Raw genomic sequence first — 26518 nt, 5'->3', positions numbered from 1 at the left:
CTGTGAATTACACCTCATTAGTGGTTTGGGATTTCTTTTTGCTTTGTGTCTATAAGTGGATAAATGCAAAGAAAACAGACATGCAGTAAGAGTGTGATCCTCCTCCCATTGTTCTCAGTGATGAAAACCTTGTAAAACATAGGAACACCTAGGCCATCTGAAAGGCTCCTAACTGTAAAAGAATCAGAATGGTCTTGGTGTATCTCCTGGAGCGATGGTGCTAGCTAGGCTACTATGTTCATCCTGAAGTTGCACGATCATGTAACAGGATAGGCACTTAATAAGACACCTCTTACCTCTGATGTCTAATGGTAGTGATGCATGTTGTGGTTGTGTGTGTTTAGCTTCGTGCTTTGGAGTTGTGTATTTTTCATATTCACTGTTATTCACGTGGCTTTTGGTAGTATGGGCTCTCTTAACATCTCATTAATTTTCCATCTGCTGTAGAACTCATTTCTCCCATGAGGTATATAATTTATCTTACAAAAGTTTTACATCTTCCAAATCCCAGTGATTCAGACTTCCCTTATGTTTTTTTGTTATTTTACCGAAACTGGGTTTAACTCTGTCTTGATCTTTAGTTGTTTTTCTAGTCTTGGTGATCCTAATCCAGTTTGGGACTAAAGCTAGTATTCAGAAAACTGTTGATGGATATAGTCATTTCGGATACTTAATGCAAGAGGATAATTTTGGTGAAAAGTGTCTGGAATCTTTCTAAAGTAACTCAATTAGGTTCATGAGCTTTTATAATACAGAAGAGCTGTTTTGAATCCTGTGTTTGTTTTGACCACAGTAGATTGTTCCTTTCGTATAATCCAGGAATGGTTCTTACTTCATGTATTTAGACGTAAAAATCAGATCATTAATCACTGAAGCAGCTGTAATCGCCTGTGAACTTTTTCTTTCAGTGAGGTCCCTCTTCTGGATTAGGTATGAAAATATGGAAAGGATGCTTAAAAGACAAATAACATCCTTCATTTTCCTCCTGCACTTTTATTAGTGTACTTGGAGTGGGTGGATTGCTCATTAATGAAAGCAGCTTTGGGTGATTCAATGACCTGGTCTGGGCACTGTTGAAGGCAGTGATATTTTGCCATTAACTTTAATGGAAGCAGAGTTGAAACTCTTATTTGAGATTTCAAAAGTAGTTAAATTTAATACTGTTATGGGCTGGGTATTTTACTGTCATTTGGCTGGCTCCTTCAATTTCTTGCACTTTTGTGTCTGAGTGGTGGTGGTGGTTTGAATCTGTGAATGCATGCCTTATAGTTGGGTTTTGTTTATTCAGTGAGTAAATGTTTTTCCTATTGAAGTGAAGCCCTTGCCAGAGGTCATCTGTTAGCTACAGTTACAGATCTTAGTGGGTAGTAAAATCTGAGTCCCATGAGAAATTCTTCCACCTTTTTCTCCTAGTATTATGTACAGTCAGTTTACACTGCTCAGAAAAATACAACAGGGTCTTCAGTAACTTACTAAAAACATTGTGTGTTTTCACTGTGCATTCACCAATTTTATGTGCAAGGAAAGAACTATTACAGAACTATGTAAGAAACTATTTCTTCCCTTATTCATTGTAGGAAGTTAGTTGGCATGAAAAAAATACTCATTATAATATATCCTGAGGAAGGCTGGCTGCATTTGAGTTGTCCTTTACGCATGGAAATTTTACGTAGTGTGCTTTCGCATAGCGCTTTAAAAAGGTAATTTAAAATGAAGATTCTGTAGTTTTGGTGCTAAGAGTTGACCTTTCATGTTACATGGAATAGTTAATTAACCCAGTGGCTTAACCCTTGTGTACATGGACTGTGTCTAAAATAGAAGTACACATATAAGACACTGTTCTGATGTGTAGAATCTGCAGATGACACAGTAAAGAAATGGAGATGGAAGATATGGTAGGGATTATTTTACTCCTCACCTTTGTAGCTTCTCTGTGGCATGAGAGAGACTTGGAAACCCATCTTTTAATACCCACATTAAAAAAAAAAAGTAGCCCATATGCTTGCTTACTTGTCTTCAGTTTATGATAAGTTGTCATCAGAGCTGAATTAAAGCACGCGGGTAAAGATCCAGAAGTTCATCGCACTGCTAGTGCTCTAGTTTTGCCAGATGCATGCATTACTTGGGAACAACTGTATTAAAGCCTCCAGACTCACCAGCTCTTTTCCCACAGAAACTTCAGAATCAAACCCCACTTTGCCAGTACAGCTTGTTGTTCTTAATTCCTTATCTTGTATGCAGGCTCCCGCCCCAAGGTCCAACAGTGTACAAAGCACTCAGATCCACAAATAAGTGTCTGACTTGCTGGTGCAGTGGTCTAACTAGCTGAATACCTCAGTGGCAGATAGTTGGTCAGATATTAATGTCTTGCCGGTGGAAAATATCAGAACCCACGAGAACTGAGTACCAATCTGTGTTGTCTATGTGAGGCTGTTTGTTAAAGAAATCACATCTGTCTGAATGTTAAAATGTTAATATTTATATTGTTATATTGCAGGAAAAAATCTGTTTTTCTGTCGTGAATTTTAGCTGTACATCTGACACTTTCTGAGTGATTTCACTTACTCCCCTCTGACTTTTTTAGGTTGAGTTTGGGTACGGGCTGATAGGATCCTCAGAAGGAGTTTATACTGCTGCTTGTGTTTCTCTTTAGTTTTCAAGAGAATGTTTAAATGGAATAGTAGTTAAATGATCTTGGGAGTCTGGCTTTCCACACAGATTAGTAAATGGCAGTCGGTCACTTCCCCCCCCCCCCCCCCCCCCCCCCCAGAAATAGAAAATTATAATTGTAAAATAGAGGGGCTTAGGAAAAGTGCCCCTGACTTTTTAAAAACCTTTCAAATCACCAGCTTTTATATTAAAACACTAACATTTGCTTAAAATAATCTTTTCTGTATTCTTACCTCAGAAGATAAGATTTTTAGCTGTTTGCCGTGTACCTTGCTTTGGTTTTTGACCATTATGCATGTTCTGTGGAACGTCTGTTACTCATTGCTGTGTTACAAAGTGGTTTTTATTGGGGCAGATTCCTTAATGTATTACTAACTGAAAAGAGAAGACAAAAGCATAACTACAACATAACGAATTCTTCTGATGACTTGTTACTCAGGCATATCTTTCCAATGAAAGTCTTGGACAGTCACTTCACTTTGAAACTGATTTTTGTTTTTAATAGAGAACTTAGCCCATCCTATGCAATCTGGTTTTGAATGGTGCTTTCTGATCCCCAAGAGGTTTCTGCTGGATGATGTGAGGCGATGTTGCTCTTATGGACTGTAGCCTTACACTTTTCACTCCTAGCATCTATGTGCACAGGCAGTGAAGAAATGAGCAGCGTGGGAAGGCCTTTACATTGGTTCTGTTTTATTTGTCTACAATTAATGCCCAGAGTTGTAAAATCTGTGCTCATCCTTCAGAGTTCACCATGTAGGTGCTAGCTTCCCTATCATATAGACCTTATTACAAGTCCTTCATCTCTCCAACCCATAAGGATTTATTGGCTTTTTTTTTTTTCATTACTACTGTGTAGTTGGCAGTGGAAAATACCTGCTGTACCTGTAAATCTTACTGAATTAAAATTAGTTGATTTGCACAGGTATAATACAGTCTAGTGTCAAAGCACTGCCTTGTCAATGGAGTGTAGAGTCTTTCTCTTTTTCCTTTTCTCCTGTTATAATATTTCTAAAAGCTGACAGAGACTCTGTCAAAAGGTTTCAAGGCAAAAAGGTATAATTTGTTCGGAATGTAATGAATAATTATGCAGACAAAAGTTGTACAACCACACTGAGAGATTTGCTTGGGAGAAGAGACCACAGCTTGTTTTGTGTGCTCTACTGTGTGTGCATGGCAGTGTGCTTCATTTTGAAAAGGCTTGCTCTGGTAAAAATTGGGTAACCGATATAGATATTTAGGACATCAATACATTAGCTTCAAAGAGTACCTCTCAGGCTACCAGCAGACCTCCTGGTCAGTTATTAATCTGCAGAAAGTGGTTTATTGATGCTCAGGGGGAAGCATGTTATGAGGTAGCTTTCTCCAAATGATGGGTGGAAGGCTAAGTGCAGTGCAGCCAATACATGCATGTTTCAGTAGAAAATTATAAACAAAACCAGAAGAGTGATCACTGAAGTGTATGACTGAGTAACTTTTATTTTCTGGTTCATTTTGAAGGAGTCTTTTGGAGCTTTGTCATAGAAACCTGGCTCTGGCTTGCCTTACTTATATAGTCCCACTGAAGTCAATTGGCCTTCTTGGGTGTGCAGAGAGAGCAAAGGCTTTTACTGATAGATGGCAGCAGTGTCTGCAAATGATCATTTCTGTATCCTAGGTCTGTCCACCTGGTCCCAGCATTCCAGATCTCGACATCGGAGGACTTCGTGTTCCAGACATGAAGATCGAAAACCTTCTGAGGTATTTCTGGGATTCGATTTGCATTTTGTTACATCTATCAAATACAAAGCCGTATACATGTTCTGGTTCTGGATCAATTTCTTCTGATTCCATTTTCTTCTCTTTTTGCTACATTTTAGCAGGCACCTGCCCCCCCCCCCCCTCTTTTTTTTTTTATTATTTGCCAGGAAGATTAGGGAGTTCAGCTGTTGGCACAGCCACTGCCAGCACCAGGTTCTATCTGTGAATTTTGTTATAGTCTGACACACATTCAACAGTCTCTCTTGTAGTATTTTAGGCATCAGGGTTTATTTGTAGCTGGATTTGTGAACTGTGAAACTTTACATTAGATGCATTTATTTCATATTGGTGTGGGTCTTGGTATGTGATCTTTGTTAAAGTGCTTGTCAAACTAGAAATCCACTTCCTGACAGTTCTGTCTTGCGTAGTGCTTTGAGGAAATTCTGTCAAGGAAGACAGAAATCTTTGAACTTCCCAGGATGGATCAACTGTTAGTAACGCGTAAATGCGATCCAGTTCTTTGGAAATATTCTTGCTGAATCTCCCTATCTTCAGGCAAATACTACACTGCGGGCTTTGTAGAGGCTGCAAAGAAAGCATTAGCTTTGGGAGATGGAATTTCTTTGTTTAACTTACTTGCCCAATACATGTATTTCTGATGCATTAGTGAGCGATTGATGTTGAGAAAAAACATTGTTTATTAATCTCCCCAACGACAGTATACCTGAGTCCCAGAGAATAGTTTTCACAAGAAGAATCCCATTCATTGTTCAGTGTGAACTACGCCTAGTACTGGTGTTTTCCAGTCATCTTTTCTGGTTGTTGGCTGTTAAAGACCTTTTATTTTTTGGTGAATGTGGAGACCCCTGGTGAATTTATTCTTGCTGGTGATAGGCTTGCTTTCCTTAGTTATGTTTTGTACATCCCTTAGAAGTAGCCCCTTAGACCCAGTTTTGAGAACTACCTCATGAAAGGCTATCAAGAATTAATCTGAGATAATTACGAATCTTACTGTTGATTTTTGTGTGCTTCTGTTTTCTCCTCTTCCTTTCCCTGCATTTGTTGTCAGAATCTTTGCAGTTCTGTGCTGTTCTCTCTTGTTTTCTCAGCCTGGATGGACTTCTCATATACTTCCCTTTAGCTCTGTTCCACAGTATTTTTCCCCTTCTTCCTCCCTCCCTCTATTTGCGTTGTCTCTGCTCGCCACAGCACGCTATTCTGATGATAAGTGTGCTGGCAGAAAAGTGACACTTGCTAAATTCCCCGGGTGAAATCCTGGTCTCATTTAAGTTGGTGGCAAAATTCCCATTGACTTCAGCGTGGTCAGGGTTTCACCCTTTAGCTTTGAAGTGTTCAGTGCTTCTGAGAGCCAGCACTTCTGTAAGCTCTGCTTTGCTCCGGGCAGTCTGATTGCATCAGAAATTAGAGCAGAAAGAATGGTGTCACAGGGCCACTGGCCTGGGAAGGAGTTTCTTGGCTGTCAGGTGCTGCATTAGCTTTGCTTTTGAGGGAGTTTTGTGACAAATTTATCTGAGAGCCTGAGTTACTTGGGCTCTCAGTCTGAGCGAGTTTTGCGTCCCATTTTATATTTTTAGTCTTCTTTTCATTTGACATTTGATTGCTTTAATTCAAACCGCTTCGAAGTGCAGAATCCCCTGGCCAGCTGTGCTTGTTTGTTTTGTGAGCCAGTGTACTCTGTGGCTTATTTTTCATTTCTTGATTGGAGCCTCACAGGACTTGTAATTTGATTGTTTAAAACATTTCATTATATTTCATTACCTGCATTCACCCTTTCCTTCATATGGTAATATTATCCTTTATTTTTTAACATTGGCAGTTTTTCTGAACATGTCAAGACAAGTGTTAAGAAAAACGTCATGATTTTAGCTATTTTTATGACAAAACCAGAGTGGAAATGGAAACATACTGAGATAGAAGTGGGATAGTATGTGTGTGTTGGGAGGGAGGAGAGGTTTCAAGATGTGCAGTGTGGTAAGGCAAACCACACTTTGAAATATTCTCAGAAGTGTAATTAACCGTCAGGTTCACTGTTTCCCTAAAATACTTCCCAAAAATTGTAGGGAATCTGTTGAGATTTCAGGTACGTGAATAATGTGTGACAGAAATTGCTGTCCTGGGGAGGCCTGCCTAATTAGCACTCTGTATACATCTGGTTCTTCCTCAGCCATATGCAGCAATTGGCTGGAGCTAACATAAAACAGCCAGTGTTGCCATTGGTTTGGGACTGGGTAGGAGACTGGGAGGTTGTGTCACTTTGCCCCATTAGCAGCCCCATAAGAGTATCTAGGAGCGCTGCCCTGATAATCTCTTTTTTCCTTTGTAACTCTGCAACATGGGGCTGGGTGGATGTTGACTCTGTCTACCACAAACGGAGGAGTCTGCAGGGGAACTTTTCTTAAGATGTTACCTACCTTTTTCTCGTCCTGGCGGTGCTTATTTTCTGTCACCTGGTTGCTTTTTAACCCTTTCCTTTGAACGTGGCATTGAGTAGTTAAAAATCTGTGGTTGTGGAGGTGAGGAGTGCTGAGTGCAGTTGCTGTAGTCTACAGCAACCTTGCCTTACAGGGAGAGCAGGGTGGGGAGAGCTGGAATACCTGTAAACAAGCGCAGGCTTGTAGGTGTGATGCCTGTGACAGCACCCTTTGCTTTCTGCCATGCTGCCAGGCAGTGGCAAACCAGGCTGAAGCTGCCACACTAGTACCACAGCATGCCTGCTACAAGAGTGAATCCCTTTTTATTTCATTCTGTGGCTTGTTGAAGACTGCATCGCTGCTTGTTTATGGCTGCTAACCCAAAAGTTGCCAAACATCCTGCTTATTTTAGAGGTGGATGCCTTTGCAAAGGCAAAGTAAAGTTACAGCTATGATGCAGAGGTGTCTGTAGCTGATCGAATAACAAGCACCTGTGCTGAACATGGACCTGCCACCAGAATTCCAGTTTGGGTCTTATTTTATTTGATCTTTTGGGTTATTATTTTAAATACTTGCACAAAGAGTCATCTCCTTAGAATTTCCTCTTGCGGCTGGTCATGGTAGAGTCACACCTTGATTTCTACCACAGGGAATTTCTAGAATGTCTTTGGGTTAGTCAGAGCTCCGATAATTAAAAAAACCCCAAAAAACCTTTGAGCAAAAATGAGTTTTGTACTGCTGTTTTAGGATGCAAAGCTCCTGCAGCTTTTATTGCAGCCAAAACAGAGGTAAAAGTGGGTAGCACCTTTTAGCATCATGTCTCCAGTGCAGGGGGAGTGCCAGGACTTGTAGTGGAGTTAGCTGGAAGTCACTCTATCAGTATTTGCACCTTCAGCCACCCCTTTCCCTGCGATGAAGCTAAACTTCTGTCCTGCAGTGGGCTGGGTTAGTTCACTGTTGATACAGTGACCGTGTTACACACTGTCCTCCATGGTTACCCTGAAGCTGTGAATCGTAGAGTGTAAATATCAAATGTCAGTGTCTCTATTTTTCTCTCTTGGTCACTCTCTTTGCAGGTGTTCAGAACGGACCTGATCACTGCCATGAAGTTACATGACTCCTTCCAGCTGAACCCTGATGAATACTATGTGCTGGCAGACCCCTGGAGGCAGGAGTGGGAAAAGGGAGTTCAGGTGCCAGTTAGCCCAGGGACCATCCCAGAACCAGTAGCCAGGTATAGTTTGGAGGAATGTAAACAAATACACACACGTTTATGCTAGCAGCTTATGTCTACATTGCCTTGGCTTCTTGAGCTTTGTTCCACAGTGTCTAGCTAGAAAGGTCTTGGTTCTCAGAGACGAAGAGCAACCTGCCTCAGCTTTTTGAATGGTCGGAGAGGTCAAGAATCAGGCCTGTTTTGCCTGTGTGTTGAAATATGAATGTCAGAGAATCATTTTTGGCATTACGTTAGGATGGAGTGTGATGACAGAATCTTAAAAACAGCTTCTATTTTTAAGCCCAGACTTGGCCTCACTCAGCATTGCTGGGAGAGCCCTTGTCTAGTGCTTCTTGTGCTTAGTTCCAAGACATCGTTTCCTTTCAAGGAAGAGTTAGACAAGCCAGATTTAAGGGCTAGAGAAAATACAGCATTTATTTTGGTTTCACGTTATTTTTTTGGTTGTTTCATGTACTACTTTAGGAAATGGTTTGTTGTACAACATTTCAGCTGTTTTAAGAACCATCCAGATGTGCAGGTAACTAAGTACATTAATGTGAGATTTTCTAGCTCTTATCCAAGAAACCCTTACTTTCCTTACCTTGTTTGTTACACTTAGGCATTGTTTTCTGTTTCAAATTAAATAGTACAGTTGTAAGGGCAGGAGCGTGCTGCAGCCCATCTACCTATTTTATGCTTAGTTTGGATTGGAGTTGGAGAAAGTGAGAACAACAAGGATTATTGCCATTTAATCATACTAGATCTCTTTGAGTAAGTCCAGGCTGGCCCATAAGGCATTACCAGATGACCCACCAGTGCTGGAGGGGCCAGAACAGTCCCATCTCTGATATACAGCAAAAAATTCCGGGTGACGCTACGCTGCTTCTGTTAGGTCTGCATCTGCCAGCTTTAACCTTGGAGTAGGGGGACTACAGGAATGTTTGTTAGCGCTTTTTGTGTTCTGTGCAACCTGCAGACCGCTGCAAAGCCCCACTAGGTCTGTACAATGAAGAACTTACCCGCACATCAAGTAAACCCTTTCCTTCCTTCTTCTGAAGGATTGGACCTGGAGCTCCAAGAACTCTGCATTTTCCTCTCTGCTGTGTGGTTTAGAACATGGGAGCATACTGTTTCCCTGCAGTGCTCATAGCCTGCTCCACACTGACCTCACCCAGTCCCTGCATAAATGCACACACATTGCACATGTGTGCTCACATTGTCTTCTGCTGTGTAACACTGCTTTTTCTTTCAAGCATCTTCCAAGGCTGCAGGAGAGCCAGGAGACCTGTGGACTTTAGCAGAGGGAGACCTTCCAGGGGATCCCCACCCCGTATCTTTCAGGGAGGTGGTTTGGTGCCTATATCAGATCCAGATCCTTTTCTCTGCCAATGGTCAACAGAGATGTTGCTCCAAATTTAAGATACTGAAGGAGATAGGGAAAGAAGGCACCCAGAGTTGTAGGTATCAGCACAGGAGGCACCACTCTTTTTTTAGTTGCTGAGCTATCTTGTATAGTCCACTGGTGAGCACCTGCTGGTCAGAGTGGCCCTCTGATGCCTGATTGTTGTTCTGTTTTCTCCCTCACAAAACACTTGCAGAGCCCTGCCGTGGTGGTGCTGGAACTGTTCTGTGCCTAACTGGGAGGGGAGGGAGATGTTCTGTAAATTGAATCAGCAATAGTCAAATAGTAGCTGGTGTAGCAAAATAGAGTAGCAAAAAAGTAGAAGCAAAATAGAGCACAGATAGCTGATGCTAGTGAGGTACGTAATAGAGAATAAAAGGTTTTGGCCTTGTAGCGACTGGTCAGGGCAGCATGAGTAGGTTCAGAAGGGTGGGGAAAGGAGTGAGTTTGTGGTGATTCAGTGTAAGCATGCGGTCAGATGGATAATTCAGTTGAATGTGTTTTTTGGTATGTAGTAAGCGTTGCTTTTTTTTACGTCTTTCTATCACAGAAATAAAGAGATGAAGGTGGTTTTTTTTGCAGCCAAACTACCTGTGCTTATTTCTTCTGTGCCACTACAGTGGTTACTTAGACAGCATGTGTCGGGTGCTGCCCAGAGGTTATGATTTCCACATGGAGAAATACTCAGGAAGGAACTTATGGTACAGAAGATTGGGAGAGCAGTGCCCAGTTTAAAGTAAATTCTCTGTGAGATGTAGTAGTCTGTAATACTACTGTGCAGTATGACCAGGAACAGTTTGGGCAGTGCAGTTAGGCTGGCAAGGTCATTCAGATTCGTATTCTTCCACAGTCCCCTTCTGCACCTCTGAAGCCCCAAATTCAGCATTTGCCTCTTGCCGACCATTTCTCAGAGTGTTGTCTGAAATAAGCTAGATGAGGGGAAGATTTAGGGCTGTGCAGCAGACTGAAATAGGGAGAAGATTTACTGAGATCTATGTGTCCAGATACAGTAGCCAGCACATCAGGGTCTTCTGATAGGAGGAGGAGTTAACACGTTGGACCTCAGATGGGGACAAAATAGGGTGGAGGATGTCCTGCTTGTTGTGGAGCTCAGGCTGTTCCCAGCTCAAAGTTGTCTCTACGCGGACTGGTACTATCTCCTCCCTTGTAGCACTAGAGCACCCAAAAATCATCAACACTGGTGCTGCAGCAGGCAGTCATTTGACATCGTGGCCTGTCGCTCCTGGAGGTACCAGCGTTACATCGTGAAGTGGGATTCATCCAAACTGAATTTCAGTGTGTGCAGTTAACTAAGAGAAGGTGCAATGTCCTCTACTGAGAGAATCGCGCTGCAGATGGGCTGACAGTTATCTTGCTGTTTGGAGGCAAGTCACCAGCTTGCTGGCAGAATAACTGCTGTCCTTTGTGAACTGGGCAGTTTTGCCCCCAGCTCCTGGCTTTGCAAAGTTGTGGCATTGCTGGAATCTGACCTAGAACAAGTTACGTGCTGTAGGTACTTCACTGTTTCCTGAACCAATGCCTGTGGTCAAACAAAGCTTCAGTTAGCTTGCAGCTAAAATACGCTTTCATGGTTGGTTGTTGGCCAACTGGAGCCTCCAAAACCTGAGAGAAGGTAGTTTCAGCAGCGGCTGATTGATATTTGCACTTGGCCCACCATGACATTAGTGATTGTGAAAGAGGAAGTGCAGACCCAGGATGCCAGAGCTTGGATCTGCTTGGGTAAGTGAAGGTGAAGCTAGTGCAAATTACTGATTCTCTGTGGAAAGGTCTTCTGAATTTCACAAAGATGGCAATTCCATAGCTACACACACACACACACACACAAAATCAGAAGAAACGTACTGTAAGAAAGAAAACCTCAAATGTAGCAGGAAGTGCTACTTTTTTCCTTGAATTTTCTTGATCTTGGTACTGTAGTTAAACAGATTGATTTTTAAAAAGTCTTAAAACAGAGTTTAATGTCTCTGTGCGTGGCAGCCATCACTACATGAATACAGTGCTCCTACTCTAGCTTTAAACAAGTGTGAATTTCAGGTAAGAGTAAGCAAAGTTCTATCCTCTAATCTCTTTATTTTGTTTAGAATTCTGGTAATGAATTGGGTTTCTAGACAACTCCAAGTAATGTCTTATGATAGCGCCAGTCCGTTATGAAAGTGCACTGTACTGTTTCTCTTCCCATCTCAGTGCTGCAAGACGATTGCTTAGATGGTTAGATGATTGCTCATGATTGTTAGTCACTTAGAATGAGGCATTTTGAATTCTCGAGAAGCAAGTCCTTCAGCAGCCCAGCATACCTGACGTCTGCTTGTCTGTCTGTTTTAGGATTGTGTCTGAGACAAAAGCTGTCACATTTACGCGTCCCAGGAAGTATATTGTTTCGTCAGGTTCAGAGCCTCCAGAGCTGGGCTATGTTGACATTCGAACCTTAGCAGACAGCGTGTGTCGCTACGATCTCAATGACGTGGACGTAGCATGGTTGCAACTTGCCAATGAAGAATTCAAAGAAATGGGTGAGCAATGAGTGCTTATATTTTTGTTGCTTTATTTTTCTTTTAAAGCTGGCAATCTTAAGAATAATATTAAGGAGGGCAGCAGTGGGAAGAGATGATAGAGGTATGAAGAGAGAGTAATCGTATGAGTTGGGGTAGCCACGGGAAACCAGACCTGATGTGATTAAGCCCTAAGATATATATGCTTTCATAACTGTTGAGTTGTATCTCCTTAGACCAGGTCAGAATCCGGCCACATGGGTTTTTTTCTCTGCTGCTTTCTATTTCACAAGGGAATTCTCACAAAGTTCCCATTTTGCTATCAAGATCCTTGAAGAGAACATTAGATTGACGATTCAGGTGGTTTTTCCAGGTAGTCCTTGTGTTTTATTTATTTATTTTTCTCTGTGTAACATATCCGGATCATCTTCTTAGCTAGAGGTGTTCAGTGCGAAGGATAGACAAGGAGTCTTGGCAGGTGTAGAGAACCTACGCCAGCTGAATTGTGCAGGGAATGAGGCAGTAAGGAATTCCCGCAGTGATTTATTGGAGGAACCTCGCAAACCTTACGGTGACCGTGTGCTCCAGTTCCAAAGCGGGAAGAGGAGCTGTCACCAGGGGAGCAACTGTTCCCTTTTCTACAGGATGTGGTGGATCTTGTGTGTGGGAAGGGGCAGGGGAGCAGAGCAAGAACAGGAACATTTCTTTGGTAAGGTGTGTGCTTCAGGAGAGGATTTCAATGGAATTGAAGAGAATGTAAGTCAGCACAGAACTTTTACTACATTGTTTAGATAAGGGAAGAGGTGCTGTGCCAGGTGGAAGAGGCTCAAGACCTGGTAAACCACAAACTGACCATTTATAACTCTTTAAAAGTTCCTTCTTTTTAAACCCACATATGGAAGAAACAGATGACTCAGCCTTGACCTGGTCTCTTAACCCAAGCTTTTTTTCCAGATCTCGTCAGGCCTGCTCAGGTTTAGTGTTGGGCTTAGACGATTTCAAAACAGTTCATGATTCAAGAGTTCAGGCTACCTTTCCAGTTATCTTAAGGAAAACAGAAGCAGCAAGTCCCCTTAGCTTTCTTCAAAGAAAAATTAAAAATACTTTTTATGATTTGTAATTGATACTCATCTATCCAATGTAGATAATCCCCTCTGTCTGTCTGTCTTTTGCCAAAACCAGAGGAGGGCTACCACAGTGTTACACTGGGGTGTGAATAGCATTAGTGATAAAGCACACAAGAAAGGCTCTTCATCGTGCAGATTTGTACCTGTGTGTGAAGCCCTGTGGTAGCCATTCTGCTACACCAACATAACCTTCACGTTGCACATGAAATGCTGAACTGCTAGAATTTGACAGATCCGATTTTTGATGTTGTGTTTTGGTGTAGTTTCTTGTAGTTCGTTTGCTCTAAATCTTTATCCACTCAGTTTTGCTGTACGCAGAGGGAAGGAGAGGCTCCTGTCAGTACCAGGCAGTACGTTGTGGGTCTTGAAATATGTACCTGGGTGTTCTGTCAGACACTGCACTCTACAGATACTATTAATGGGCATTTGAAAAGGAAAGTATTTCCTGATCCACAGTTGTAGCGCTTCCTTTATGGTGTCCCTGCGGCTATGAATTCCCTGTGTTTTCTTTGATACCTGTTGGAGTGCTTCAGGTACTGAAAATGTATATGCTGTCTTTATTTGAACTGAAGCTGCAGCCCCTTGATTCCCTTTTTTAACCCTTATAAATGCACAGTCAATGACATATCTCTGAGGGCTTTGGCTTTTTATAAAGTGATAGCAATCGTGAGGTTAGAGTTAAGTTGCAAACTGGTCTAAAACCTGCCATCATCTGCTTTGCCAGTGCAGTATTTCTGGGCTGCAGGGCAAAATTCACTCTCTTTCATCAGCAGGATTTTGGATGTTTCCTCTTGCTGCCTTTCAGCTGCTCAGTTTGGGTAGTATGGGATGCGTTGATCTCTGCTGCAAAGGTTTACCTGTCATTAAGGGAAGCTGGAAGTACTTTTGTAGAGTGTTTGCCTTCTGATCTGGGGGAGCTAGAGAGGTTTTTTTTCTTCTTCGTTTTGTGGAATTTGTGGCTTGGTTATTCACAGGGAGAGCCAAAGGGAGGATTTTCGTGTTAAAACACACATCGTGAGGTTGCCATCTTCTGTATGTCACACTAAATGTTAGGTATTGGGAATTAGACCAAAAGCAGGGTGTCCTAAACCTACGCTTCATTGGAGTGATTTAAGTATATGGAGACTCTTGTGCTAAACTGACTTCGCAAGAGGAAAACAATAGTTTGCAGTAGCGTAGCTTTCTTGCTTTCACATCTGTTTGTGTGGCATGATTTTGTGTGAAGGTTGGTGTAGTACCCACTTGGAAGTATTAGAGCCAGCTCATTGTCATGGCAAGTGAGAGATGGAAGCCAGAGGGGGAAGCACTGTACTCTTTTTTGATATTTTTCTTGCTGCTTCTATGATTTTTTTTTTCAGGTCTATAATAGTAATTTAATATAATTAAAAAATTTGAGTTATAGAATACTACAATGTAATCAGCCTGTAGCTGTGGTGTCATGAATAATTTTCTGCTGGAAGCTGTTTGAAAAGACCAAATCCCACATTGCATTTATTTATTGTCTCAGACTTGATGTTGCATTTATTACAACTGTGTTTTTCACTGTTTAAAACAAACTAATTTATTGGTGTAGCAGGGTCTGATGAAGACCTCAGTTGGGGTTGCACCCTGTTGGGTTGGAACTTGTGAAAAACCAACAACTGTTGTTAGAAACTGCAAGTTTGCTTCAAGTATCATAGCAGATTTTGTCATTGATTTCCCCCCTCTACCGCCATCACTTTTGGTTCAAAACGCTTTCAAATCTTTCACGAAAGAGTCAACATCTGGTTTGCAAAAATTGAAGCAAAAGCCATAGACAGTGCTGTCCCAGAAGGAAAAATGAGAACAAGACCAGGAAGCCAAAATCAGTTTATAAAAGTTTCTCTCAGGATTTTGAAAGATCGGTTTGGATACTCTGCTTCTATTAGTTTAATACAGTTATAAGATGACTTTGACTTTGTTTTTAGTTTCCCTAGTTTGTGCTGGAGTAGGCATGATTGTCTAGGAATGGCATGTGTATGTGTGGGGGTCGGCTGTGCCTACTCAGCTGTTAAAAAAGAAAGTGGAGTTGTGTGTGGCAGTGGTTATCACTCTTTCCTTTAAATAAGTAACAACTCCTGTTTCCCAGGGATGCCTGAGCTGGATGAGTACACGATGGAAAGGGTCATAGAGGAGTTTGAACAACGATGCTATGATAACATGAATCATGCTATTGAGACGGAAGAAGGACTTGGGATTGAATATGATGAAGATGTTGTCTGTGACGTCTGTCAGTCTCCAGATGGAGAAGACGGCAACGAGATGGTGTTTTGTGACAAATGCAATATTTGTGTGCACCAGGTATGGCAGCCAGGGCGTGGTGGGGGAGCGTAAGGGTGGTGACAGAAACTTTTCCAAACCATTAAAGATAACAGGTTGGATTTTTTTCCAGTGACAGACATTGATCTGTTAAGTTCTTGCAGAGCTCACCATTGAGCGGTGGGATGAATTCAGAAATTATGTAATTGAGAAGGAGAATTGTTACATGTAATTCTAGAAATGTCATGCTAAGAGGGTTAAAAGTGGTACTGTGTCTGTATGGAGGAAGTTACAAGGTGAGGAATAGCCTCCCCAAAACATACATGTGTATTGTTGTACGTTCTCACCTGGTTACTTCCCTTGCTATATTCTTTTCCTCTCTTTTTGCACACTTCTGGGGCTAACACACCTTTAGTATCAGCAACTTAGGCTCAGCAGGGAGGGGAAAAAAGAAATTTCAGGCAATCAGTAGGGACACAGGTAGGATTTATTATAGTTACTGTAATTTCATGGAGAACCTACTGACCTGAGCTGAGCTAATGAAGCACTATTATGTGCCACCTTTTCGTGGCAGTTAAGTCTTCTTATCGTGAAAGAACAGATACAATTTTAGCATATCTGTTTCCATGGACGCTTCTTACTGTGGCAGATGCCTTCCTATCAGCCTGTCCTTCCTTCCCAGCTTTACAAAGTTTGCTTTGTCATTCACTGTTTGGAAAACTGTGTTGTCCGATGAGCAAGAATGGCATTTTCTTGCATGTGTTACTTAAATGCATTTGTACTAATGATGTGACAGCTGTAAGGTACAAATGGCTATCTTGCAAGATACTCAGAGTAAAGTGGACATTTTTGGACCTGTAGTGGTTCTCTGATCCTTAGGCTCTGATCACATCAAATCTGAAACTTAAGAGGGTAAAAATTGACAGTAATTGGGACAGAGGTCTCCATAAAGATGCACTCTTCTGAAAAAAGTGGTCTTAATTAGTTGCTGTTCTGCACTTTTCCCTCTGAATAAGGCGTAAACCCCAATGCTTTGGAATAACATTGAGTATTGCACAGCAGAGCTCTTGACTTTGTGGTTCTTGCCTTTTGAATTAGATACAGTCCAGTTCCTGTTACGTGTAGTCTTTGTGATACTGAACTTCGTGGTAGCTCGCTGCTGGCAGGGTTGTCTGTTGGGAGTCCTCTTGCTCTTTGGGCTGGTAAACCCATTCTTCATTTTCCCAATTGAAGTGGGCAGTGTTTTTTTGCGTAACAGCTCGTCGTGACTTCTGCTCCTTTCACTGAAAGATCTTTTTAGGGAATGAATGGGTAATGTGGTTGGCTAAGTTTATGAAAGCATCCTGAGATCTCCACAAGCTAATGTTTCTACAGTGTTAGAAATTTCATAAAGAACATTTGGAGAGTTGTGAGAGGCTACGTGTAAACAGCTAGAAAGTAACAGAAATGCATGTTGTTTCGTTTGTTCTTGTTCCCTTTTCTGTAAATGGGAATACAGGCATGTTACGGGATCCTGAAGGTGCCGGAAGGCAGCTGGCTGTGCAGGACCTGCGCGCTTGGCGTTCAGCCCAAGTGTTTGCTGTGTCCCAAGAAGGGTGGTGCCATGAAGCCGACCCGGAGCGGCACCAAGTGGGTCCACGTTAGCTGTGCTCTGTGGATTCCAGAGGTAGGTGCCGATCCTCTGGGAGTTCAGGGCCGCATTGAGTCTGGGAGAGAAGTCTCTTAAAAACATTGTTCAACCTGGTGCATGTGCCATATATATGGTACTTATTAGGAAGACAGTATAAAAGATTTTCAATTAGATGTAAAGTTTAGCAGGATGAAGCGTCATCTGTAAAGAGAGTAATTGCATTACCTTTGTCAACCAAAATTAGGCCTCAAAAAATTAGGCCTTTGCTGCTGGCAAAGCTCATGTAACAAGCACACAAAGTACCAATTTATTTTGTAAACGGAACATTAAAGGTGAATCAGGAGGATTTGGATGTGACAGTGAGAATTCCTGTGGGTTCTCATAATCAAAATACCCATCCTGTACGATAGGAGGGCTTCACCTTTAAATTGGAGGGCTTCACCTTGAAACTGTTTTGTTCGTGCAGTGAGGAACTGATATTTTAAAAACAGAATTTTAATTTTTTTAGTTCCTTGTAAACTGAGGAACTTGGAACATGCTAATTTTGCATATGCACACAAGGAATCTGATTTCTTTGATAAAATTGTTTCCCTTTTCAGTTAATGGTGTAATAGTCACGCTGTGTTTTTTTAACCTTTTCTTCTCCTAGGTGAGCATTGGAAGCCCAGAAAAAATGGAGCCCATTACAAAGGTTTCTCACATTCCCAGCAGTAGATGGGCACTGGTGTGCAGCCTTTGTAATGAAAAAGTTGGAGCATCTATACAGGTAATTTAATCGCACAGATGTCTGTGTGTTTTGTTTTGTCAGCTTTCAGTAGATACACAAAATGTGTATCCGCAGTAAACTTTTTTTAATTTCCTCTTTGTTACTATGGGCTTAATTGCACACAGAGTGCTTTTGAAGGTTGGTGTGCTCTTACTTGTTAGTAAAATTTTAATAATAATAGCCAGGTCATCCCATAAGACTTCCTAATTTGTAGATATGCTGATACGTTTATTAGTACACTGAAGTAAAACTTAAATGTTGTTGAGTAGAGGAAAAAAACCTATATTTCTGTGATGTACCACCTGCAAAAATGAAGCTTGAATGCTGAAAGCTTCTGTGCTGAAACCTGTCTGCTAGTCCCTATGTAGCGACTTCTAAGACAAGTTGGAGGCCTCAGTGGGAGCTGAGTATTTCCTGTAACAACCTGAATTTTTAAGGTGCTGAGCATGCCCAGCGCTCAGTGAAGTCAGTGGAAGTGAATGCCTTTGCTTTGATGACAAAGCTAGTTGCAGTTTTGAATTTCTAATTTTAGGTACTACTTAACATTGGACTGTTTTTCTGTAACTGTTTTATTGTTGGTCCAGCTTTTAAGTTGCTGAGGAGAATATCTGATCATTTAATATTAGGCTTTTTGAGCAGTAGCAAAGAAAGAGATTGTTTGACTGGTCTGCTCTTGAGATTCAAGCAAGCCACAAGCTGAGGAAATAAGCCCCATTTCCTCCATTGGTTGTGGGTGGATTCTGGAGCTCTTGGTGTTTCTAAGGGGAAAAAGAACTCCTGGGTGTGAGTTTCCCAGTTCACACTGCTGTAGAAGCAGTGCCACGTTATCGTTCTGCCTTCTGGTGCTCACTTGAGCTCAGGGATGGTGACTACCCGAAACAGCAAGACGGGGCAGAATCAAAATAAATGTCTAGTCTCCATAGTTCCAAAAAGAACGATTTCTGTATGCAATAAATAATTAAACTGTAAAGCCAGCACTATAAAGCCATTTGTTTCATACCAACAACTCATTCTTGGGCTAGTGCCAGTTTGTCTCATTGCATACTTCTGAAATTCTCTCCGCAGTTTCAGTTGGATTTGGATTCAGCCTTTCTCACTGTAGCCTGTGAATTGTCACCGATAAATAACTGAATTGATCTGCACCAAAGCATTTCAGACTGGGCCGTGTGGTTTCACGAGCATATTTATATTGGGTTGTTAGCTGTAAAGCACTTGCAGACCCTTTATAGTGGAAAATCACTCAGAAATGTTAAATAATAATTTTAAGAACAATTTTAAAATGTAGAGAGATGGAGAAAACACATTACTGAGCCCCATATTTTTGAAAGAGGGAGGTACTCGGTTTCCTGAGATGCGAGACAAAACTTTGATCTACCTTACTCGAGAACAAATGATGAGAGTAAGGACAGGTGACCCAGTCGGGGCAGTGTTGCGATTGTGTAGAATGAGACAATAAAATGTAGCTTCGTATTGTGGTAATGTTCTTCACCTTCGAAGTGCTTCATACACTTCAGCAAAATGATCCTCAGAAAGCTCCCTGAGACAGACAGGAAGATACTACTGTCTGATAAGAAGTCTGAAGAAGTAGAGCTCTTTCTGTTTTGTGGCTAGCCTAATGTTACAGGATCCATGATGGTAAGACCAGGATTAAGACACAGGAATTGCTGAAGTCCTACCCTTTTTTAAAATTAGGTTTTATCCATTTCCTTTTTTCCTCGTGCTCTGAGTCATTTGATGAGGTTGCCAGAAAAAGTTGTAAAACAGCAATGCAGCAGTAGTTCCAGAGAAACCTATCAGTCCGTTTCCATTTAAGGAATGTATAAAATAGTAAATGTTAAGTTGAGAAAATAAATCTGTCCACAGCATATAAATTTGCAATTGTAATACCTCCTTGCAGAGCTGCCCCCTTCCTCTTGGCTGCTGTTGAAATGGTTGAAACGGTTTTGCCCATTCTCCGGACCTATTCCGAGGGGTAACGTAGAGTAGTTTGAGTTGAACGCTGGAGTATTGATGTGTTAGTGTGCAGGGGAGAGGGGAGCGTCCTTCCATATTTCTTCTGATACCACCTCTCCTCGTCTAGTGACGACACAGGATGATGACATGCAGGCACGGTGGCTGCCACTTCAGACAGTTCTACATTTGGAATTACGGGGGAGAGACCAAAAAAAATTACAGTTTTGCCTGACATTTTATAGGAGTTGTGTAAATCTTGGTGTCATTAAAGCTAGCAGCGAGAAATACTGAGATTTGTGTTGTGAAATTTTATACAGCAGAGAAGAACATTATACAAAGCCTCTGCAATAGAAAGGAAGTAGCATTAACTGGATGAACTGAGAGAGAGAGATCCTCCAGAGACGTTGTGAGATGTGCACAACAATTAGAAAAGCCGGCAGCTGGAAGTGTGCATCAGGCTGGGCAGAGAGCAGCTGCAATAAGCTGGGAAAAACGAGCCTGCATATTCTCCCAGGTTCAGCTGATTTCCTTCCGATGAGACAGGCTTTCCCCTCTTCTCCCAATAAAACATTAGCCACACTGAGAGCTGATTATTCTCAACGAGAGCAGCTCGGAAGCCATGGCTGGAAGTATGCTTCTGTACTGTTTGCTGTTCCAGTTGGGCTGCTTTAGCTCTGTTTGTTAGTAAGAGAGGAAAGGGCAAAAGGTGCTTTCATATTTTTTAATTCCTTTGATATGTTGATTTTGTTAAAGAATGTTCATTTGAAACTTTGGCAGTTTAAACTCTGTTGTACCTTTGTATGCCATCTGGCTGCTGAGTCAACCTGAGCAGGAAAACCCAGAGGAGAAAGATATTTGGCTTCTTTACAAAGTACTGTATAAACATCCTCGTGCAATACATTTCTCTTCAAGGTTAGATGACCTGGGTTAAGCATAGCTTTGTTTCCTCCTAGTTAATAGCGCTAATATTCATTTCCACTTTACGTTCTTCTCACTGGAGGCAGAGGTGTGAGTTGATACAAATGCCTATGTATGCACGTGTGTGTATATACATACATACATATATTTAAACCCTTCAGTTTGTAGCTGGCAGTAGCTATGACAGCATTTTGCAAGAGGAAGTTACATATAATTGAAATGAAGTGCTAAATCAGCTGAACGAGCGCCCATCGCTCCGTGACGGCTGGGTTCACCGGGAGGGAAGAAAAATGACAAAAAATTGAATTTCCTGTTCTCCTCATCCCCCAGGTGAAGTGAAGGCTGTAGTCGGTGAAGTAGTGATTGACAGTGATTTAATATTTGATGGTATAAAATTGGGACAACAGAGAAAAAAAAAATTCCCCTTGGTTGAGGCCTTTTGGGTAGCGTGGGTCCAGGTGCTGGGAAAGACTTTTAATTAAAAGTACCAGACTGGCCTGGAGCCACTGAGATGTTTTTCCCTCTCTCTCGTGCTGGTGCAGTCAAAGGGGGAACGTTTTCCTTTGTGTAACACTGCCTTAGGTGAGTGGCTCCGGTGACGGCAAGAACACTCCTCTTGTGGATTTGCTGGTTATTGAATAGCGTGATTGGGCTAGGGAGGGGTTAACCACTCCTGTCCCACTGGGCCACTTGATCGTTGCCTGGCCCAAAAGCACTAAATCGTAAACCTAATTAAAGGCGAGCAAGAACGTACATGCAGCTTAGAAGCAGAGCGCGGTAACCGGGTTGTTCTTCCAAAGCAGTCCTGGCTGCTCGGATAGTTTTAGGCAGCGTGGCTTCTAAAATTTGTATTTGATTAATTTTAATTTAATTTCTGTAGTGTTCAGTGAAGAACTGCAGAACAGCCTTTCACGTCACCTGTGCATTTGACCGTGGCTTAGAGATGAAGACCATACTGGCAGAGAACGATGAGGTGAAATTTAAGTCATACTGTCCCAAGCACAGCTCCACCAAGAAAGCGGATGATGAGACTTTCAATGGAAGCCCAGGTCAGGAGAATGGGAACGGGATTCAGGACAGCTCTCTCCCTGCCCACATCGACCCTTTCCACAGCATGGATCAAAACCAGGAGGAGGCCCACAGAGTCAGCCTCCGCAAGCAAAAGCTCCAGCAGCTGGAGGATGAGTTTTATACGTTTGTCGAGTCTTTGGAAGTGGCTAAAGCGCTGCGGCTGCCCGAGGAGCCGGTGGGATTCCTTTACCAGTACTGGAAGCTGAAGAGAAAAGCCAACTTCAATAAGCCTTTGATTACCCCAAAGAAGGATGAAGAGGACAATCTGGCTAAACGGGAACAGGATGTTCTGTTCAGGAGATTGCAGCTCTTCACACACCTCCGGCAGGATCTAGAGCGGGTAAGCCACTGCACTGCCTGCGCTTGCGTGAGGTGTGCTGGCCTTTGTTAGCCGAGTTTCCAAACTACGCTCTCTGTTACTGCCCTTGTACGCAGGCACTCCGTGCCGCATCTTAAAGTTGTATTGTCAGAAAAGACCATTAACACTAAATTTCTCCAGAGCATGTCAATTACCCTTTTCAAATAGAGGGTTAGTTCACAGGGCCAGCAGGCCTTGGTTGTAGTATCCGATATCCTTGTAACTGGATTGTCCTATTCCGCTTGTGTTTTTTTACTGATTAACACCGATGGCTGTGGACTGCACTGCAACCCCCAGCTGGAGCTTTTTTAGCCTTTAAGGGCTTTCTCTGCTTTTTTCATCTGGTGCACAAGAAGGAAAAGATGATGAAACTTCAGTTGATTTGCAGCAGATCTGTTTGTCATTGACACAGCCTAGTAGGATGACATTTCAGTGGACTAGCTGTGTAGTAGGTTTGGGAGGCACATGATGCTCCACTCGATTAGGTTTTGAATGTTTAAAGAACAGTTCAGTAGGATCAGTTTGGTGTTTTATCTTAAGTACATCTGATCCCGTAACAACCTGAATTCCTTCCTTTTTGTTTTTCTTTAGGTTAACTAGTAGAGTGTAAGGTATGGTAGAGCCAGAAGGAGTACTGAAATTACCTTAGTTTTTCACGTCCGTACAGCATATGGCTCCTGTAGGCCACATACGGAACCCAGCTCAGGAGGCCCTACCTCAGGCTCAGTGACCTGTGGGTGAACTAGAGCCTTTCTTCCAGAATACTGTCTAGTCTTTAAATCAGGACAGCAGGTGCTCACGCATCTACTGCATCCTTTGTAAAGGATGCCGATGGCTAATTACTCTTCTAATGAATCGTTCCGGTTTTTCTTTTGAAGTTTTTTTCTAGTGTCAGCTTCGAGCCCATGACCCTTCTATAGCTCAGTGAGATTGCCGCTACCTAGTCTCTTTTGTTTCTGCTCAAGATTTCTTCTAATCTTCTCTTTGATCAGCTAAATAAGTTGAGTTTGTCACTGTGTTCTCTGGCTCCTAAATTATTCTGTATGTATCCTTTCCATTTTTAAGTGTGATGTCAAAACAGGATACATCATTCTAGGAATATTTTTAGTATTTTACTACTCCGCTGTTCCCAGTGATTGTAACATCCAGGATAACTTGGATGACAAAAAAAAAAGAAATGGGGTCTACCTTTTTTTCTCCTCCTCAAGATAAAGTCAGGTAGACTTGATTATGAATGACATCAGTGACAGTGTCATCCATCTAGGAACAGATTTTGAAATCGTTGTCATCCAGTTCAGCTAATGAAGCAGGTACTTCTGTGGCCATGACGCATCTGTTGTGCAGCTTGGCTCAGACAAGGCAATGAACAAAAGGCCATGGACTGTATCAGAAAGGGTGCCAGGCTAGACGAATCCCTCCCAAGTCTAGTGACAATTACTTACAAGTATGGGCTGTCCCGGGACTGGAAGCCTTAAATAGAGCAGGACCTTAGCAAAAGCAGTCACACTTGTTAAGCGTCTCCTCCTTAATGGCTGAGGCCAGCCTACGAGGTTGTAATCCACAGGGCACCACGCTGTATGCAGCTACACTGAACTGAGAGAGGAGCCTGGGAAACACCCACGTACACTTCTCAGCGATTCCCTCATCTGGGAAAGAGATCACTCCTAAGCTCTACGAGAGCGGTGACTGTGAAACTGAGACAGCTGTCTAGATTAGACAGTCACATTTTAAGGGCAGAAATGTAGTTTTTCTTCTAAAAAAACTCGAGCTAGTCAAAATAAATACTCATTTCGTTACTGTTTCCAGTCCCTGCTACCTCCATTGTGCTATGGCATGAATAGACTGGCTGCCTTCGTTTTGATCAATCGTACTGCAGTGGCAGGGTCATCAAGAAAGACTGGTGCTGCTGAATAGCTCTCCACACTTTCATGCTATTCATTAAGTATAATTTTCTGTTGTGTCTCCAACAATAAGAAGCAAATGGTGCTAGGGTGTTTAATACTGAGTATATTTAAGCATTTCCAGCACTTCTCTAGATTTCCTGTATCTGGGTGTATATATTCAATCCAGGTGTTCATAGAAGTTACTGCTGTGCTGTGGCCCTCCCGAATCTGATGGAATAATCTGTCAATTAAACGGTATTTAAGACTCTTCTCTAAGAAGTGTGTTGAGGAAGGTTAAATTTATGTTACTAACTTGTTTAAATCGTGTGTAGCACTTACTTAAACTCAATTAATTCAAAGCACAGATTGACATTATAGAAACACAACTCCTGTAAAACTCCTCATCACCTTGATGTCTTCTAGGTGCGTAATCTCACTTACATGGTGACCCGAAGGGAAAAAATAAAGAGATCTGTTTGCAAAGTTCAAGAACAGATATTTAATATCTACGCAAAGCAGTTGGAACAAGAAAGAGTTTCAGGTATGCTTCAGCGTTACCTTTTTCACATAAGACCGCAGGCACAAGCATGGAGAGGTTTGGTTACAGGCTAGTGACTAATTTTGAAGGACAAACAGGACCTCATTTATTCTCATTAAAATCTCGTGTAGTCCACCATGCATCAGCAGATTGGAAGAAAAAAGCTCTAATGGTGGGCACATTGCTATAGAAACTGGTAAGTCTGTGTTCTTATCCATGGGGCGCTGAATGGCTTGCTGCTTCCGATCCTTTCTGGTGTGATTCTTTAATGACTCCTTATGACAGAGAGACCACGACTTACATTCAGGTGCCATATGGTACCTAGTAAGTCTGTGGTTTATTAGTGCCGCCGCATTAGTGTTCAGTATGTGCTTCTTTGCATCATAGATGGCAGTTTAAAGAAATGAATTCTGAAAAGGTAGCGCTCCGATTTTAAAACAAGATGCTTTTTTCTGCCTAACCTCATTGACAGTAGTCTTTTCTCAGAAAGATGAGTAACTTCAAAGTTAGTGCATTAACTAGATTATCCTTGAAGTATTCATTAACTGATTCTGTCTAAAAGAGAGTTTATTAATCAGATCCACATGCTGGTTGCTTCCCCTCCCTCCTGGAGGAGTCTGTCTTAGTGGATAGAGTAGTGCTAGGATTTATATTTGCTACAAGTGTAATTAGGTGCAGCTCGGCTACAGGAAAGTACTGTAAACTACAGCAGCAGTACGTTGTGAAACCACAACAGAGCCACCTAATTGTGACGTAGAGGTGCTGGATAGGCAACCGAATACCCGTTTGTGCTGAAGAACATGCCAGGCATGAGGAACAGTTAAAATAGCTACATTCAAAAGTGGTATTTACCCAGGCATGGGATTGCTTGACTTTAACTTGATTTGTTTACATTTAGGTGTGCCTTCCTCATTCTCCTCGATGGAAAACACGGTGTTGTTCAATAGTCCATCTTTGGGCCCCAATGCCCCTAAAATAGAGGATTTGAAATGGCATTCTGCATTCTTCAGGAAACAAATGGGCACATCTCTAACCCACTCTTTGAAAAAGTCACACAAGAGAGACAGAGTAAGAAACAGCTCTGGGAGTGACAGCAAGCCCATGCTGAGGCAGCCTGGCCAAAGGGAAGGCGGTGCAGCTCCAAGTAGCTTTTTAAATTTTGACAAGACCTTTGCAGAAACACGGATTGTATCAGCACAGCAGAAAAATGGCATAGTTATACCAGACCACAGAAAACGAAGAGACAATCGTCCACAGTGTGAGGTGATCAAGGCGGAACTAAAGGAAAAGACTTCTAAACACAACCACAAACCACTGAGACCCACAGAACTCTCTCAGAGACAATCGGAAAATAAAAGGGCTGTGAACCACTCCAGTGGTAGGTCAGCACCTGGCACGCGGAGGGATATAGTGCCTAAATGCAACGGGGGTCTTGTCAAAGTAAACTCTAATCAGACAGTAGTTAAAGTGCCTACGACGCCCACGAGCCCAGTGAAAAACTGGGGCGGATTCCGAATTCCAAAGAAGGGGGAGAGGCAACAGCAGGGCGAGAGCCCGGAGGAGACCTGCCGCCAGAACTCCAGCTACCCCTACCTGGGCGTGGGCAGAGTTTCACCGAAGGACAGGGCAAAAAGCAAGCTAAAGCCTGACAGCGAGAATGATGGGTACATCCCCGATGCCGAAATGAGCGACTCGGAGACTGAAGTGGCTGAAAAAAAGTGCAGGCAGCAGCGGCTCAGTCCAAACAGCACTATCAGCAGAAGGACGGACATTATTAGGAGAAGCATCCTGGCATCCTGACTGGACACAGGGACACGGTGTCAGCACCGTGGTCGGTAGAGTCACTGCCTACAAGCCAACTCCACATTATTTATTGGTGTGAGAGAGGAGAGTTCTTAGACGTGGCTACAGACTGACAAATTGATAACCCATTATTCCTGAGCTGTATAAACATGTTTACATGCACTTAAAGCTGGTTTTTTTTTGCCCCCCCCCCCCCCCCCCCGAGAAGTTTGAATCTCCTTTAT

General features: G+C 42.3%; 1 protein-coding gene across 11 annotated transcripts in view; it reads left to right on the top strand.

Moving 5' to 3' along the window:
• JADE1 (jade family PHD finger 1) overlaps nt 1-26291 on the top strand; it is a 106126-nt gene extending 79835 nt beyond the window's left edge. For all 11 annotated transcript variants that reach the window (XM_075501084.1, XM_075501086.1, XM_075501075.1 and 8 more), the window contains 9 exons: nt 4328-4410; nt 7919-8076; nt 11804-11991; nt 15205-15416; nt 16873-17040; nt 17654-17770; nt 21522-22052; nt 24377-24494; nt 25390-26291. In XM_075501084.1, the coding sequence (XP_075357199.1) occupies nt 4328-4410; nt 7919-8076; nt 11804-11991; nt 15205-15416; nt 16873-17040; nt 17654-17770; nt 21522-22052; nt 24377-24494; nt 25390-26291 (2477 nt within the window). The remainder of the gene's footprint in view (nt 1-4327; nt 4411-7918; nt 8077-11803; nt 11992-15204; nt 15417-16872; nt 17041-17653; nt 17771-21521; nt 22053-24376; nt 24495-25389) is intronic.
• Nucleotides 26292-26518: the final 227 nt, after the last annotated feature.

This window comes from Mycteria americana, chromosome 4 (assembly GCF_035582795.1).
Source record: "Mycteria americana isolate JAX WOST 10 ecotype Jacksonville Zoo and Gardens chromosome 4, USCA_MyAme_1.0, whole genome shotgun sequence".
In the NCBI taxonomy this organism is placed as follows: Eukaryota; Metazoa; Chordata; class Aves; order Ciconiiformes; family Ciconiidae; genus Mycteria; species Mycteria americana.
Note: the sequence above shows the minus strand (reverse complement) of the source record. Positions and strands in the feature narration are given on the sequence as shown.